Here is a 16484-nt window from a genome sequence, read left to right as displayed (position 1 = left end):
ATTTTACAGATGAGAAAGTGAAACCCGGGGAGGAGAAAAGCCACTTGTTCTAGGTCACACCAGGGGCAGAACTGAGATTTGAATCCTGCTCGGGCTGACTGCGGAGCCCTCCCACCTCTTTGCATCCTGAGCTCCAAGCCCTGCTTGCAGAGAATCTCCACAGATTTTTCCCCATTAGACAAATGTGGCCATGGAGGCTGAGTTGGCAGCCGTTTCCTCTCTCATCTGGGAAAGAGGAAACTCAGGAGCTGGGAATGGAACTGCCAGCGGGGCCTCCCAGACAGTTACTTAGAGCAGCTTCAAACATCTCTTGTGTTGGAGAGTGAAACTGGTCCAAGGTCAAGAGTCAGGAACCCTAGGCTTGAGTCCTGTCTGTCACCAATGTGCATGGCTTTGGGCCATCGTCACCCCTTCTCAGCCTCATGGTGTTCTCCTCAATAGGGTAGCAGTTTGACATGGATAACCCCGGAGTTTGGTGGCCCTGGATTCCTAGGTCTGTACTAGCTCCGTCCTACTAGGGACAAGCTGTGGTAAGGGACCCATCCCTCCATTTGTGCATGCCTTCCCTAGACCGATGTTTACTGAAGACCTACTATGCACTGGGGCCCTGGGCTGGCCTCCAAGATACAGGCTCAGCCCACAGGAAACTCAATTTGGTGAGGCCACTGACATGTAACTGATGAGAACACAGTGTGGTCATCACTTTAGTGGCTGAATGTCCGATGCAGGGAGCCCTGCGCGAGGAGATTCTCCTGGGGGCACTTTGGCTCCTTTTGGACTGAGAGACCTGGAGGGCCAGGTGAAATTTTCCAGGCAAAACAAACATTTGCAGAGAGGGGAGGAAGGGGTGGGGGACAGAAGGGAGTGTGTGTGTGTGTGTGTGTGTGTGTGTGTGTGTTGGGGCACAAAGGACAGGAAATGGAGTGTTTCAGAGAACCACAAGTGTAGTCCCATTTCAGGTATAAAGGACCTGGCTTAATCTGGGAATTCCCAGTTGCTCAGTGTGATGTATCCCTAGCACGTAAAATGTGTGTGTGTGTGTGTGTGTGTGTGTGTGTGTGTGGTGATGGAGGACAACAGGCAGGGGTCAGATTATGATGGACGCTGACAGCCTGGAACAAGAATGCAGAGCTGATCTATTAGCACGGGGGAGGTGTTGAACTTTGAGCAGGAGAGTGATCTGATCGCTGGGTTAAGGGTATTACAAGCCGAGTCCCAGAGGCCAGGAAAGCAGCAAGGAGGCTGGTGCTGTCAGGGGCCACTGGGCCAGGGCACTGGTGGTAGGTGGGGTCTTCTGTTTATTCACTCACTCTATCAAGGACCAAATGCCTGAGTGAGGTACAGGCGTAGGGCACACGAAGGCAGGAAGGCCAGTGTCTAAAGGAAGATAGGCTTGTTCTTGGCCTCATTCCTCAGGGTGGAGAAGAGGCGGTCCAGTGGGAAACGCGGGAAAGAACTTCAGGTCCCTGGGACTCTGTTTCTTTGTCTGTGAAATGGGGGGAGTCATTATGGATATGACCGCAATAATATTTGAACCCCAAACTGAGATGACAGAAAATTGGAGTGGCAGTTATTCCCAGCTCCTCTGCCCCACCTCCCCTAGCGACGGCACTTAACACTGAATCCTTACAGGAACACCGTGAGATAAGAGCAGGAAGGATCCCCTTTTACAGAGGGTGAGGCCCAGAGAGGTTAAGCGCTGTGCTTAAAGTTAACAGGGTTTGAACCACAATGCCGCACAAGCTTCCACCACATTTTCAACAAATTCCATCAAGGTCCCTTCTGTGCTGCAAGGCTCAGAGGAGCTCCCGCAGGCAAGAGGCCTCTTACAAACTGCCAAGTGCTGAGAATGTGGGAATCAGGTGTACGCCCACCCCCAAGAACCCAAAAAGGGGTTCTTAGGCCCAGAAAGACCCGCTTGTGAGGAGGGGCCGCCTGGGGAACGCCCTACCTTCCCTGAGCTCACCGTGCGCTTGCATTCCCCGCTAGGAATCCCCGCCCCTTCTTGCTGTGTGACTTTGGGCAAGTCGGCTCACCTCTCTGAGCCTGTTTTCTCATCAGTAACATGGGGACAGGGACACCTCCCGGTCAGGTCTGTGGCGAGGCCGAAGTCAGGTTGCACAGGTAAGAGCGGGGCTCGGCGAGTCGCCCACGGCCCCGTGGAGCGGAGGCAGGACCCCGGCTCCGTCCGGCGGCTCGCAGGAGCCCTAGGCAGGGCGACCGGGCGCCGCCCCCGCTGTGCAGCCCCGCGCCGCGGCCGGCCGAGTCCCCTGCACGCCGGGCCCCGCCTTCCTGCCAGCGCCGGCGGCCGCGGCCCCACGCGGCTCCCTTCGCCCCATCCGCCCGCCCCCCCGCCGCCCCGCCGCCCCGCCGCCCCGCCGCCCTCGCGCCCGTCCCGGCGCGGCAGGCCCCGCCCCCCGGCCCGGCCCGCGCTCCCATTGGTCCGCCCGCGCCCCCGCCGCTGTTTGTCCGGGCTTCCCCGCCGCCCATTGGCCCTCCCGGGTCCTCCCAGGAAGTTTGAAAAAAAAAAAAAAGTTTTATGGGCGGATGGAAGGGGCCGGGGCAGCGCCGGGGAAGGGCAGGGCCGGAGCGGCGGCGGGCGGCCGAGCGGGGCGGCGGCGGCGGCGGCGGCGGCGGTGGCGGCGGGGTTCCCGCGCTGCTGGGCCCGGCCCGAGAGCCCCTTCCACCTTCCTGCGTCCTGCTCCCGCCGCCCCGGGGCGCCGCCATGACGGTGAGTGCCCCTCCGCCGGGCCGCCCCTCCGCCCGGCCGCTCCCGCCGGGGCACCCTCGCCTCCCGGAGGCGGAGGCGGAGGCGGAGGCGGAGGCGGGCGCGGAGGAGGTCTCGGCCGGAAGACGCGGCGAGCCCGGCGCCCCCGGCCGGCCTGCCTCCGCTGGCCGCAGCCTCCCCTCGGCTTCCCGGGCGGGGGGCCAGGGCGACCCCGAGGAAAGCGGGCTGCGGGCCCCGGCAGCCCTCCGCTCCGCCGCCACCTTTGCGGGACGGGTCGCGGACACTTCGGGCGGCCGCCTCCTACCTGCCCTCACCCCCCGGGGAAGACCTGACCCGACGCTGCCAGACTCCCGGGGCTGCGGGCAGTGCGGGAGCGAGGACGGGCCCGGCCGCGGCGTGGGGTCGCGCCTGGGCCGCAGCGACGCCGTCCCGGCTCGGAAGGGGCGCGCAGACCCAGCGCTGGGACGGCTGCCTCCCCGCGTGGGCGCCGGCCCGAGGCCGGGGGGTGAGGGGCCGCCCCGCCCCGCCCCGCCCTGTCCGGGAGCCCGCGCTGGGACTTCTGGAGCGGCGCGATGCCCTGCTCCGCCGGGCTTGCCACTTGGCGGCGGCGCTGGGGCTCGGCGGGGGCAAGCCCACGAGTGAGGTGGGGCACAGAGGGGCAGGGCGTTGTCGTGCTGTGGGGGTGGACACTCCCCAAGTCACGTCGGTACCTGTGCCTCAATGATCGTATCGGGCCTCACGGCTGAGGTCACCATTATTCCCATTTCACGGCTGGATAAACTGAGGCTTGGGGAGGGACGGGGGTGAGTGGCCCGGGGTTGCCCTGAGCGTAGAGGAAGGAGTAGCTTCTTTTCAGGTCAGTCTGGCCCCTTGACCGTGATGTTCTGGAAAGGAGGGGCGGGGCTGCTTTTGGTTTCTGGCGACTGCCTTGGGGAGGCTCTGACAGCCTGGGGGCAGGGGCGGGGGGGTGATGGAGTTGAGCGGGGAGGGTTTGCGCATGCGCACGTCCCTTCCCTCAGCTAGTGGAGACCCTGACAAGAAGTGAGCTGGGCTGCCCCTGGTTGGCCCTAAGGGCCCCTGCCCCCGTGAGTGTGATGACCGGGCCGCTGCTTGGACTTCCTCGGCCTCCGCACATCCTGCCACCTCCCTGCTGGCTCTTCCTGTCGTCAGCAGCCTCCCTTTGGTCAGGGAGCGGAGAGGGATGTGGGGGGAGGAGCTGAGTCAGTGTCCTGGCCACCCACCCCCAGGCCCCCAAGCCCAGGGGGAGGGTGGTTGCATTGCCTACTGGGTGCCTGCCAGATCTCGAACTGGGTGCTTTCACGTTAGCAGAGTTGATCCTTTAAGGATGATTATAGCTTCCCATCCAACCGATGAGAACACTGAGGTGTAGAGAGGAAGTAACATGGCCCCAGGGCTGAGCCAGCATTTGGATCCAGATCTGTCCGAGTTTTCTCTCCGGGGCTAAATAAGAAATGTACACTGTTGCCTCTCTTGAGGAAGCCCGTGGTGAACAGGGGTGAGGCTGCTCCGGGCAGCCTGTGGGAGCACTTGGAGGAGGGACAGCATATCCCTGTGGTGGTGATGGGGGCTTCCAAAGGAAGACACCCTCCCGTGATTGATTGTCAGACTTTGTCAGGTGGAAATGGACTGGGGAGGGAACACTGTAGACAAACACATCCTGGTCATGTTTGGGGAAAGCTGAGAACATACAAAAGGGACCTGGAAAGGAAGGCCTCGCAGGCCAGGAGAAGCAGTTTGGGCTTTGGTCAGGGGCACTGGGGAGCCAAGAAAAGTTTTGGAGCAGAGCAGAGGCTCATGGTCACCACTGACAATGTTTGCTGTGTTCATCGTGGTTGCTTCATTCCTGAGCCTGCCCTAGCCTTCTGTCCCTCCTGTACCTTTTCCACATCCTTTTCCCCTCTCCTGGCCTCCAGCCCTGAGCTCAGAGATCTACAGGGAGCAAGTGGTAAAGTTGCCATGAACAGGTAAATGCCTGAAGGCTTCAGGAAGCCGGGCCTGGAGTCCCAATCTGCCTCACCTCCTTTTGCCTTGGCCCCACACAGCCCTGCCCTTGGAGCCTCCTTCCCCAGCCACTGCCTGGCATCAAATTATATACCTGTCCACTTGTTTATTGTCTGTTTCCTGAGTTCCACCAGGGCAGGGGCCACATCTCCTGTTTGCAGCTGATTTCCTGGCCTAAAGCAGTGGCTGGTGCTTTAAAAAAAAAAAAAAAAATTGTTTTTCAGCACACATTCTCTTAGCCCCTGGTCCTGGAGGGGGTCAGCGCATGTCTCTAACTCCAAGTTGCTTCTCCTCTATCCTGTGAGGGATAAGTGAATGGCTTTAAGATAATCACAAATGCAGCAGAGGCTGTGGGAGAGCAGCTGGCATGGTGTGTGCTGTGTACTGGGAAAGGGGCCTCGGAGGTGGCAATTAAACTGGGCCTTAGGGCATGAGTAGGGATTTGCCTGGTCCACGAAGGAGGAGGAAGACTGGTATTTAAGCAGAAGACATGGGCCCATGTGGAAGGTCGGGGGTCCTGATATGTTGAGGATCAGAGAGCATATGTGGTGATATAAAAATGGAGTTCTCTGCTCAAGAGGGAGGCCAGGCTGGAAGGGTGAGCTGAGGCTTTTGTGCCATCAGGCAGCCGGACCTTGTTTAGAAGCCACTTGGAGCCATCCCTGGAGGTTTGAAGCAGACTTGTGACACTAGGCCTTTATGAGGGGGTCCGCCTGCCAAGAGTGTGCTTAGGGGCGGCCGTGTCAGTGGTCCAGGCAGGTGGGAGGCAGTGCTGACCTGTGGCCATGACCAAAGGGAGGAGAGGGCAGGTTGTGGGAGCTTCCTCAGGGAATGTGAGCTTCCTCACATGGAGGAAGGGTGCCTGGGCCCGAAGAGGCCATGTGGGAAGGAACAGCATGGAGGTTTAGGCTCCAGACCTTTTGACAGGGTTCCCAGGGTACCGTAGGACCTTCCCTGCCAGCGAATTTGAAATCTCCCATTGGCAGCCTCCTCCCCGCAAGGTGTCTGGGCCATCTAGCACCCGACATGGTGTGTGGTGTGTTTGTACCAGCTTCCAGAAGGTCACTGAGCTTCTCCGTGTGGAGCTCATTCAGTCCTCTCACAAAGCTTGGTGGAGAGCAGGACCGTCCCCCCATCATTTGCCACATTAGGCAGCCAGGGCTTAGGGAGGGGATGTGATGCACCCTCCCACACTGCCCCCTCCCCACCCTCTGCTTCCCAGGCAGCCTTTGGGGGTCCCTGCTTGCCATTCTAGCCAGGGAGCCCTTGCTCACCCCTGGAAGCCTATGGCTGATCACTGATCTCCCGGCCCCGGCCCAGTCTGATGGGCTCTGGGTCATCTGCTCGTACCTTCCCAGGAGCTTTCCCCTGATGCCAGCTCTGCGGGCCATCCCAGGTAGCCTGGCTTCTCCAGGCCGGGGGAGTGGGGGGTGACGACTGCCCCCAGAGCGCGGGAATTTAGACCAGGAAGGTAAACTGAGGGTAATATTTATTCAGCAGGTTTTTGTCGAGGCCTAGTCACAGCGCGCCAGGCCCTGGGGGGGTTCCGGGGCTCTAGGTTCCTCACTGGAGGTTCCGGTCTGAATGGAGGTCACCCTGGTGATTTGGTGGCTCTGAGTGTAGCTGCCAGTCTTTGGTCTTAGCTTGAGACCACCCTAAGCAGCCTCTGGCACTTGTGGAGAGCAGGGTAGGGGAGAATGGAGAGACACGGGGCAAACACAGCCCCGGGGTTTCCCAGCTCTGAATGGAGCCCTGTCCTCTCCCTCAGACAGGTATGCAGGAGGGGCTGCCCCGCAAGGGTGGGGCTGCTGGCCCAAGCCCCTCTTAAGCCACTTCCTCTACCTGAGGAAGAGGAGAACGGGCGGCAGGTGGGTCAGGGGAGGTGGCCAGGTCAGGTGGCTCCGATTTCCAGCTGCTGTCTCTGCTGCCTACCCCACTGGGCCATGCTGCAGGCTCCTTCCACGCAACCAGACACCTTGGCCTGGTGAGGTTGTGATGCCGGTGCTGATAGGTGGGCTCAGAGCCATGGCAACAGGTGGCTGCCTCCTCTGCCCATAGCCTGGCCCGCCCCACTCTCCTCCCTGCCAGTGGGCAGAAGCTGACACTACTGAAGGGAGCAGGACTTAGACAAGAGAGAAGTCTTGTCAGTGGGCTGGGAGGGTGTGGTGGTTGGAGCCCACCGGATGGGCACGGCCGGAGAAAATGCCTGGCTGAGCTGCTGCTTCATCTAGGCCCAGGTGGGGGTATCTAGCTCACAGGCCTCTGTGGGCCATGCTGCAGCTGGGAGCCCCCAGACCTCTGAGCCATGCCCCACTGGGCAGCACCCAGCAGGTAGGGCTTGCTGACACTGAGGTGCCATCTTCCTGGCCCTCCCAGAGATCTGGAGGGGACCAGAGAATCCCTGACGCTGGCCTGGGCCTGGCTCCATCTTTCAGGGTCTGCAGGAGACACAAAAAGGGCAGAGCTTGTCAGAACACAGGAAGATCAGTGAGCGGGGGATGAGCGGGGCATTAAGATATTCTCCTGGTGGGTCTCCTGGTCTTGTCAGTGAGAGGAACTGGACAGTTTGCTCAGCCCTGCCGGTCCAGACTGTTCTTAGAGCTCTCGGGGTCTTGATAGGCAGGGTTCTTCTGGGCCCTCACTCCTACTCTTCAGTGAGGAGGTAGGCTGGTGGGAAGGGGAGCCTGATATTGATGGGGATGTGCCAGTCATCCTGCCTACCATTGCTCTTGGCTCTCAGGTTGTTGGGGAAAGGGGCCAAGGCTGCCTCCGTGGCCGGGGAACCTGCCTGGATTTGGGGGTTACCTGGGCCTTCAGTGCCCCCCTCCTGGTTTCCCAGGACCTCAGTCTCACAGGACTCAGGGGAAGAATGGATGCAACACTCCCTCCTCCCCAGCCCTGGTTGGTTCTCCACCGGGCCTAAATTATCTGCCTCCTCATCTTCCCACAGCCCGATCTGCTCAACTTCAAGAAGGGATGGATGTCGATCTTGGACGAGCCTGGAGAGGTAGGAGGGCTGCAATGAGAAGGGAGGGGTCGGCCTAGGCAGTTTCAGTGCCTCCAGCAGGTCTCTGGGGGCAGCCCAGCAGGCTCAGCTGCTTCCATGTCTTGTCTAGGCTTCTAGAGAGCCTGGCCTATGGGTGGAGGGGCCTGAGTGGGCACCCTGAGGGCGGGTATTTTTTGTGCAGTTGGAGAGGGCCTTGGGCTATGGAGATGGGAAGGCAGAGGCTGCTGGGACAGTCTGCAGATGTACAGGGCAGCAGGAGTAGAGGCCTCCTAGCCCCTCACTCCCTGTACCCCATTTGCTCCTGTCGCCAAGAGTCCCTTGGCCCTCTCACCTTTGACAACCCTGGCTGGTTCTGAGGGTGTGGGGTGGAAGGGCTCAGAGAGATCAACTGGCCTGAGACGTTACAGATTCTCAAAGACTCAGCCATGTAGGCACCTCTCCCTCCCCCCAGAAGTGGGCCTCAGAGCACAGGCTTTGGAGTCTCACCAACCTGGGCTCCACTGGTCAGATCACAGCTTCCTCTGGCCTTAGGACCCACATCTATGGAATGGGCATGATGGATAATGATTCTTTCCAGGGTGGACAACAGGGTCAGGGAGGTCGAGCAGCATAGGATCCCTGCCAGAGCTCAGCTAATAACCTTTCCCTTTCTCTGATGCATCCATCCTTAGAACCAGGAAGGGCATCGGCCTCTCACTGGCTCTGCCCTTTCAGCTGCCAGGCTGGATGGAGTCTGGGAGCTGGAGCTGGCTTCCTGCCCACTCAGCCTGGGAGGGGACGGCTCCCCGCCCCTGTCCTGCATGCGCCCGTGGCTTGGGTCTGTGTGCAGCCCGCATGCCGGGGAGGGCTCCGAGCCAAAGGGAATCTCATTGTGTTTCCTACCCACATGTTTTATTCCCTCCAGCCCACAGCCTTCCGTTCCTGCTGCCTGCTCGCTGGTCCTCTGGTGGCTGTGCTCCAGGCTCACACAAGGCCTGGCACCCTGCCAGTGACCCTTCCCAACCTCCCCACCCAGGGTCTCTGGAGGGCAGAGATTATGGGCCCCACCCAGAACTGGCCGCTACTCATCTTCTTTCACAGGGTTTTGGAATGTCCAAGCTGGAAGGGCCCTGGGAGCTCAGCCAGCCCAACCCGTTGGTGCAGACAGGGGACAAGCCCACAAAGCTTCCATCTTTTCCAGGGCTGGTAGCCCCTGTGGTAGACCCAGGCCTAGAACTTGGGCTGCCTAAGACCGTGGAACTCACTGGCTCCTATCTCAGTCATAGATTAGGCTGAAAGGGCCAAAGAGACCATGTGGCCCAGAGACCCTGCCCTGCTTTATAGAGGGACAGTTGAGGTCCTGAGTGGGAACTCGGGCCATGCTTAGGACAATCCCGAGTAACTTAGTGCTTGGCCCTATGCTAAGTGCCATGAGAGACATACTCATGGCAGAGAGGGATAGATACTTCTAAGCTCACAAGAAGACTTAGGGACTTCTTATTAGCCCTACAGGTCAGAAGAGTGAAGCTCAGAGAGGTGGAGATACTTGATTGAAGGAACATAGCTAGCAAGGGATAAAATCATCGTAACCCAGGTCTCTTGGATGCTAAACCCTATTTCTTAGGGGAGGCCATATGGAAAGAATTCAAAAGTGTCATCCTGGCGCATCCTTGAAAACTTGCCATCTTCTTGAGAAAAGAAAACTAAGTATTTGAAATAACAATGTGGATAGAATTTGGTGATAGGGGAGCCCCAGGAGGGCTGAGGACTGGGTGGCATGTGCTGACCCTGCGAGTAGGTGGACCTTGACTGGCATTCCAGTGAATGGCCAGAAGCCCAGAGGTGGGCTGAGCTTGGCATATTTAATATCGGGCTGTTCTGGTCCCTTCCCCTCCCCTCCCCTCCCCTCCCCTCCCCTCCCCTCCCCTCCCCTCCCCTCCCCTCCCCTCCTCTCCCCTCCCCTCTGTGGCCTGCCAACCTAACCCCAGCTGGAGCAGAGAGGCACTGTGGAAAGGTGCCCAAATCATAAATGTGCAGATAACATACTCTCACAAGCTGGACACGTGTGTAAGCAGCACCCAGCTCAAGAAGCAGAGTAGGACCAGTGCTCAGACACCTCCCCCAGGCCACCTTCCAGTCCTACTCTGGCACTTGTCCTTGGCTACTGAGGTGGCCCAGAGGGGCATGGGGAAAAAGACAAGTGCAAGGTTCTGTTCCCTGACTTACTAGGCAAATGACCTTGCACAGGTCACAACCCCTTCCTGGTCTGCACCAGAGGGATAATCTCAATGGAGAGGGTCAGGAGAGGTATGGGACTGTCACCAAATCAGAGAAGGGCTCCCAGAAGGAAAGGGAAGGTGTAGTCAAGTCATTTCACAGATGCTGCCCCTGGAGGGGCCAGGCTTCAGATCTGGAGTTCCATCTCTGCTCTGTCCCCTGCACACACGCCCTTTCATTCTGCCCTGCCCGTAGCCCCCCTCCCCTGCTCACAGCCACCTCTCCTTCACAGTGGAAGAAGCATTGGTTTGTGCTGACAGATTCAAGCCTTAAATACTACAGGGACTCTACCGCTGAGGAGGTGAGACAGAGTGGGAAGGCTCATCAGGTGCTGGGGGGCCCTGGAAGGGGATCAGGGGGCCAGGGGTGGGGGAAGTGGAAGACGTGGACCATCATGGGCCTTCCTGCTGCAGGCCGATGAGCTGGACGGTGAGATCGACCTGCGCTCCTGTACTGATGTCACCGAGTACGCAGTGCAGCGCAACTATGGCTTCCAGATCCACGTGAGCCTCCATGCCTCTGGGGTAGCGTCATCCGGGTGATGGGCTTCGTGACTGGCTCCAAGCACTCATTTACCTGGAGGCCCTGTCCTCAGAGCCAGTCAGACACTCTGCTGCCAACACCTAGCCTATCTGGGGAGACCACAGATATCACCGGGTGGGTGGGATGTTGGGGAGATCTTGGAATCAGCTGACAGAGGGGAGCTTTTCTACCCTCTGCTCATCCCTAGGGACAGGACCTTAGGTTCCCTCCCCAGGGGGAAAGAGCCATCCTTCCAGGGTGAACAGTGGACACGGGGTGGTGGGTGGGGACTGGCCACGTGGCAACCTGCCCATGGGGTGGACTTGCAGACCAAGGATGCTGTCTACACTTTGTCGGCCATGACCTCGGGTATCCGGCGGAACTGGATCGAGGCTTTGCGGAAGACCGTGCGACCCACCTCTGCCCCGGATGTCACCAAGTATGTGCCAAGCTGGACTGGGACCTTGAGGGAAGCACTTAGCCCAGCTTCCCTGAGTGGGGTTCAGGCACACCAGCTGAGGGCTCTGAGGCTGTACCTCCTGGGTCTCAGTTTCTCCATCAACAAAATGGAGAGATGGCAATGAGCATTCTGGGCACTCACTAGAAAATACATGGAGGATTTGAGGTTTGACTGCCATCCCCCCAATCCTGAAAGGGGGGGAGGGGGTTAGACTCTAGAGAAGATGCCAGTGAGTGAAAGGCCCCCGCTAGGTGGCTGATTGTCTGTGAGCCGAGGGAGCTGTGTCTAAGCCTGTGTTAGGGAGAAGGTGTGGTCAGATAGTCTGGTTGGGGAGCTCATCCCCTGGAGGTGGCCATGAGTGGAGGGTAGGATGGCTGAATGAGCTGGTAGCAGTGCCCACACGGTATAAACCCTAGCCATCTGGGGGGGCGTGGGAATTGCAGCAGGTGCACAGCAGGAACAGGGTGTGGTGATGGGGGGCCCAAACATGAGCCCCCCCTCCCTCACTGGGCCATACCCTGGCTGCTCAGCCTCAGGCCAGTGACTTTCTTGTCTGAGTTTCAGATCCCTCATCTGTCATGCTGAGCGTGACATCTGCCTCCTGGGAGGGATGTATGCGGAAGCCCTCTGTGGACTCTGAAGCACTATGCAGCTGGACTTTTATTTAGTCTATAGGCTCAGCTGCTGTAACAAAGAAGCCCCAAACACAGTGGCATAAATACAGGAGAACTTTCTTTCTCTCTCCAGAACAATCCAGAGGTGTGTGATCCAGACCTGGTGGGGCAGCTCTGCGGCCCACAGCTCACACCTTTGTCTCTGGCTCTGTTCTCCAGGAGCCAGGCCAGGGCATGGCCGGTGCTTCATAGGGTGCCACCTGTCACACCATTGGGCAGAGTATTGTCACATGGCCTCACCGCTGGGACGGGTGCTGGCGGGTATTTTTGGCCAGGCAACTATGTACCTAGCTGTTACTAACAGAGGAAGGGGAGGACTGCCACGGTTTGTGCTCTATACCCAGAGGTCAACTCACTGCATCAGCAGTGGCCGTGGGCATCTCCCCTACTCCACTGTGAGTCTCTTGAACCCAGGACCTTGCCTTAAACTACACTTCTGGTAATAACACTTTGATCACCATTGGCAAAGGGCTTTTGGCTGCTTTACACACATCCCCCCCCTCACCTAGTCCTCACATCCATCCTGTGAGAGGTACTGTTGGCCCGTGTTACAGATTGGGGGTCACTAGGGGCCAAAGAGGGAAGCCAGCAGTCCTGGCCCCTGCGCTGCTAAGTGTCAGCCCTGGGATGGTTAGTGATGAAGCTCTAGCTCTAACCTGTAGATTGGGTTGTGCTTCCTCCACGGTGGTCTGTCCCCAGGCCCTGGCCCAGGGGTGGCAGTCCAGAAGTGCTGGTTTGGGGGCTGAGCGGGCAAGGGCCTGCCTGACGCGAGGCTCTGTTGGCACCTTAGGCTCTCAGATTGCAATAAGGAGAACACGCTGCATGGCTACAGCACCCAGAAGGGCTCCCTGAAGGCAGGGGAGCAGCGGGGGTGCTCCGAGGTCATCAGTCGGGGCAGCCCGCGGAAGACGGACGGGCAGCGGCAGTCCCTGGACTACGTAGAGCTCTCCCCGCTGACCCAGGGCTCCCCGCAGCGGGCCCGCACCCCGGCCCGCACTCTCGACCGGCCCGCCAAGCAGGAGGAGCTGGAGCGGGACCTGGCCCAGCGCTCTGAAGAGCGACGCAAGTGGTTTGAGGCCACAGACAGCAGGCCTGTGGACACCGCAGCTGGTGAGGGGCCACGCCGGGGCCTGGGGGCCCCCCTGACTGAGGACCAGCAGAGCCGGCTCAGTGAGGAGATTGAGAAGAAATGGCAGGAGCTAGAGAAGCTGCCCCTGCGGGAGAACAAGCGGGTGCCTCTCACCGCCCTGCTCAACCAAAGCCGCGGGGAGCGCCGGGGGCCTTCCGGTGACAGCCACGAGGCCCTGGAGAAGGAGGTAGGCATTGCAGCTGGCCCTTGGGAGCCCCCTCACCCCGCCAGTGCCCCTCCAATCCCTGCAGTTACCCTGCAGCATTTATCTTGCATGCATAAAGTGATGGGGAGCTCACCCCTGATTCACTGTCTGATACCTCAGACTCTTACAAACTGGAATCTTCTTTCCTGAACCTTGGTGTTTCTCATTTTGGGGCATTTTTCCCCCCTTCTTAGGTTTGTCTTCAGCAACCACAGAGAAGGGAAGAGGAGGGAGAGATCACTTATTAAGCATCTTCTGTATATTCATCCTAGGCCTTCTTTACCTATATTGGCTCACGTAATCCTCAGAGCAGGCTCATGGTCCCAGAGGATAGACCTTGTCACGTTATATTTCTGGGAAACTGAGGCTCACAGACCACCTACATAATGTGATAAATGTCTGACCACAGTGTCCTGCTCCCAACCCTGTTTAGTCTTCTCTGGGACAAAGTTCTCCTGGGTCACTGACCTGGCCACCCAGGAAACAGCTGGAACGGCCCTTTGCCTGCATTTCCACCACGGGCTGCTTCCCCTGCTCAAACCCAAAGCTCCTCCCTGCCTTCCACCAACCCCTTCCTGGCTTCCCGGTTTCCACTGACGGCCCTGCACCCGCCCTTTCCTTTGTAGGTCCAGTCTCTTCGTGCCCAGCTGGAGGCGTGGCGTCTCCAAGGAGAGGTTCCTCAGGGTGCGCACAGGTCCCAGGAGGACAGCCACATCCCCCCGGGCTACATCTCGCAGGTGAGGCTGAGGGGCTATTTGTGGGGGCTGCGGGCAGGTTTCTGGTTGCCGTGGTTTCAGAGAACAGCTGATGTTCTGGGAGTGTCGCAGAACCCGTGTGAGGCATTTGACATGCATCATCTCATTGAATGTACCCCGCAGGTAGACATGACCACTGTGCCCATTTTACAGACAAGCCACTGAGCTATGAGAGGTTATGTGACTTGCCCGAGGTCAACTGAGCTCCAGATGTCAGAGGTGGGATTTGAGTTCGGTTCCGGCTAACTTCAGAGCCTGTGTGTGAGCCCCCATGTGACACTCTGCACTTGGACCCCTTCGCCCACACCATCCTGGGGAAGGAGAGCCAGTGGGGAGTGGGATCCCTGACGGGCAGACCGCCAGGGTCACTGCCTCGGCGCAGAGAAATCCCACCCATGCCTGCCAGGCCAAGGCCCTACAGCAGGTCGCTTGTGGGATGTGGGACCTTCCAGTGGCCCCCAGGGACACTCGGTCAGCCTGGGACAGTGGTTTTCAATTAGGGCTGATTTTGTTCCTCCAGGGACATTTGGCCATGTCTGGAAACAGTTTGACAGAAAAATACACGTGTATGTTAAGCACATACATGCTAATGTATGTTTACTGTCCATTTTAACGCTATAAGGGATGTTTAGGACACTGTACAAATACAAAATATGTAACTCTCATTGTGAATTCATATATAGCTAATTGAGTTTTCTCAGAATACTTTCACTAGTTTTTCCAAATACTTATATCCTCTGCTAACTGACAAGCAAGGATTGTTCTAACATGAACATTGGTTGACAGTTTGGTTTATGTTAATGAGTAAAATGAGAAGACTATGTCAAAACTTTACTTGATCAATGTCACAAGTAACTTCTGGCCAAATCGGATAATAGTTTTCTTTTGAGAATATTCTCTTTAGAGTATTTTCTCAAGTCTGTGTTCTAGTTACAATGTGATGGTCGTAAATCTGGCAGACTTGGAAGTTGAATCTGCATTATTAGCATTTTCTCATCCCTTGCTTAAGCCCAGTCAACAAAACAATAAATCAAGCCCTGATCTGTGATGTTTACCAATTTCCGTGGTGTAAATACCCCCACCATAGCTGATGTCCCTAAACGCCGAATCGGAAGATATCGTGTACAGGATTCTAGAGCGTTTCCACCTTACAAGATACAGAAGACGTAAATAAACTCAAGAGCATAGGGGCGCCTGGCTGGTTTAGTTGGTGGAGTGTGCGACTTGATCTTGGGATCGTGAGTTCCAGCTCCACATTGGGTGTAGAGGTTACTTAAAAATAAAATTAAATCTATTAAAAAAAAAACAACAAAAACTCAAAAGCATAGACAATAATAAAATGCAGTGAAATAATTAGGAAGTGATGAATTTTGAGTATTAACCTTTGTTTTCGCTGTAGTTAATTGTAAGTTTATATAATTTAACTTCTAAAATGGCTGCACTTAATAATCATGTCACAAAATTGCAAAAAAATATGACAGTTGGTTGCCTCTAGTCAGCACGTCATAGCCTGAAGTAGAAAAAAATGCTGGGATCCTAGGCTGTGGGCAGGGGCTGCCTTCTAGAAGTTCCAGGGCTGGAGGTGGCTGTGCGGGCCATGCCCAGGAAGGCACTGGTTTTGGGGTGGGGGCACAGGGTGGGGCAGGAGGTGGCAAGCCTGTAGGTGGAGACCTCCAGCAAGCCAAGGAATTGGGATCTCATTCCACAGCCCGGAGGAGACTTGGGGTCTGACCCTGACATCAGGAAGGCTGACATCAGGAAGGCGGTGTTGGGGCAGAGGGGGGCTTGGGAGGGGCAGGGGTGGGGTCAAGAGCTCAGACAGTGGTTGGAGAGGGGAGGGCTGCAGGGGGGGCGGTGCAGAGAGGAGAGGTTAGGACTGGGCTACTGGGCCCGAGGAAGACGGGGGCAGCCACAAGGGCCCTGAGGCTGGCCGCTGTGCAAGGCCAGGGAACCCTCTGTGGCTGAGTGGTGGCTGGGCCATTCAGCTGAAGGGACACCAGGGCCAAGGGGACTCGGGACCTGGGTGGGAGGAGGGGGTCTAGCTTTGGGGTCACCAGACATGGGGAGGGGAGGGGAGCGGAGCGGGAACAGCGGGGAGGGAGCAGTGTTGTGTAAAAGGCTCCCTTGAGGCCAGAGGAAGGAGTGGGTGGGACATCTTCAGGCTGAGTGAGGCCCAGCACCAGGGCCAGAGGCAGCTGGGACACCCCTCAGAAACCCTCCTGTCCAGAAGCCTGTACAATGTTCTCTGAGCCCCTGGACGGCTCCGTTCACAGCCATCAGTATCCAGTATCTCAGCAGCCTCACTTACCTATTTTACTGTTAGAACCTGCATTAGATTCTCTTTGGGAAAAGATTTGTCACTAAAATGAAGTTTGAAAAGCACTGCTCTGATTGCTCAGCTTATGGGTGGGGAAACAGCCCCAGAGAGGAGGTGAGACCTCCCAGCTGGAGGCAGCCGTGTGTCTGCAGTCCAGGCTTCTTGGTCCCCGTGGGGCCACTGGGCTCACAAAGGGCTGTCAGCATTTCACCCTGTTAGGCTGAGGTGGGCAGGGGTGCAGACAGAATTGGGGAGGCCGGGGGTGAGAAGGGAATGATAAGGAAACAGATGGGGTGGAGGAGGGGCCCCGAGGTGTGGAGGGCGCCAGAAAGAGGAGCTGAGCCATCCGGGTCTCCCTTTGGCCCAGGAGGAGGTGGCTGGGGATTCAGTGGACGCTGGAGAGGTGACA

The 16484-nt window shown here is 57.9% G+C and overlaps 1 protein-coding gene and 1 long non-coding RNA gene across 8 annotated transcripts in view; one reads left to right on the top strand and one right to left on the bottom strand.

The window, feature by feature from the left end:
* Nucleotides 1-16484, top strand: part of LOC112668319 (TRIO and F-actin binding protein) — a 53969-nt gene that overhangs the window by 28370 nt on the left and 9115 nt on the right. For 2 of the 6 annotated variants that reach the window (XM_035696441.2, XM_035696440.2), the window contains 6 exons: nt 7701-7757; nt 10246-10314; nt 10427-10516; nt 10865-10974; nt 12460-12985; nt 13630-13740. In XM_035696441.2, the coding sequence (XP_035552334.2) occupies nt 7701-7757; nt 10246-10314; nt 10427-10516; nt 10865-10974; nt 12460-12985; nt 13630-13740 (963 nt within the window). Of the gene's footprint in view, nt 1-2530; nt 2732-7700; nt 7758-10245; nt 10315-10426; nt 10517-10864; nt 10975-12459; nt 12986-13629; nt 13741-13881; nt 15115-16484 lie in introns of those variants that run through there. The other 4 variants (XM_025460529.3, XM_049115314.1, XM_035696442.2 and 1 more) reach the window with 4 other exon arrangements.
* LOC112668343 (uncharacterized) lies at nt 1282-7705 on the bottom strand. 2 transcript variants are annotated; one of them, XR_003141660.3, is made up of 3 exons: nt 6101-7705; nt 4845-4942; nt 1282-1486 (listed from the first exon to the last, which is right to left on the bottom strand). It is a non-coding gene; the product is annotated as an uncharacterized LOC112668343 (long non-coding RNA). The 2 variants fall into 2 exon arrangements; XR_007413471.1 differs by lacking the exons at nt 4845-4942; nt 6101-7705 and adding an exon at nt 2037-2254.

This window comes from Canis lupus, chromosome 10 (genome assembly GCF_003254725.2).
Source record: "Canis lupus dingo isolate Sandy chromosome 10, ASM325472v2, whole genome shotgun sequence".
NCBI classification, from domain to species: domain Eukaryota; kingdom Metazoa; phylum Chordata; class Mammalia; order Carnivora; family Canidae; genus Canis; species Canis lupus.
This window is presented reverse-complemented; position numbering and strand designations above follow the sequence as displayed.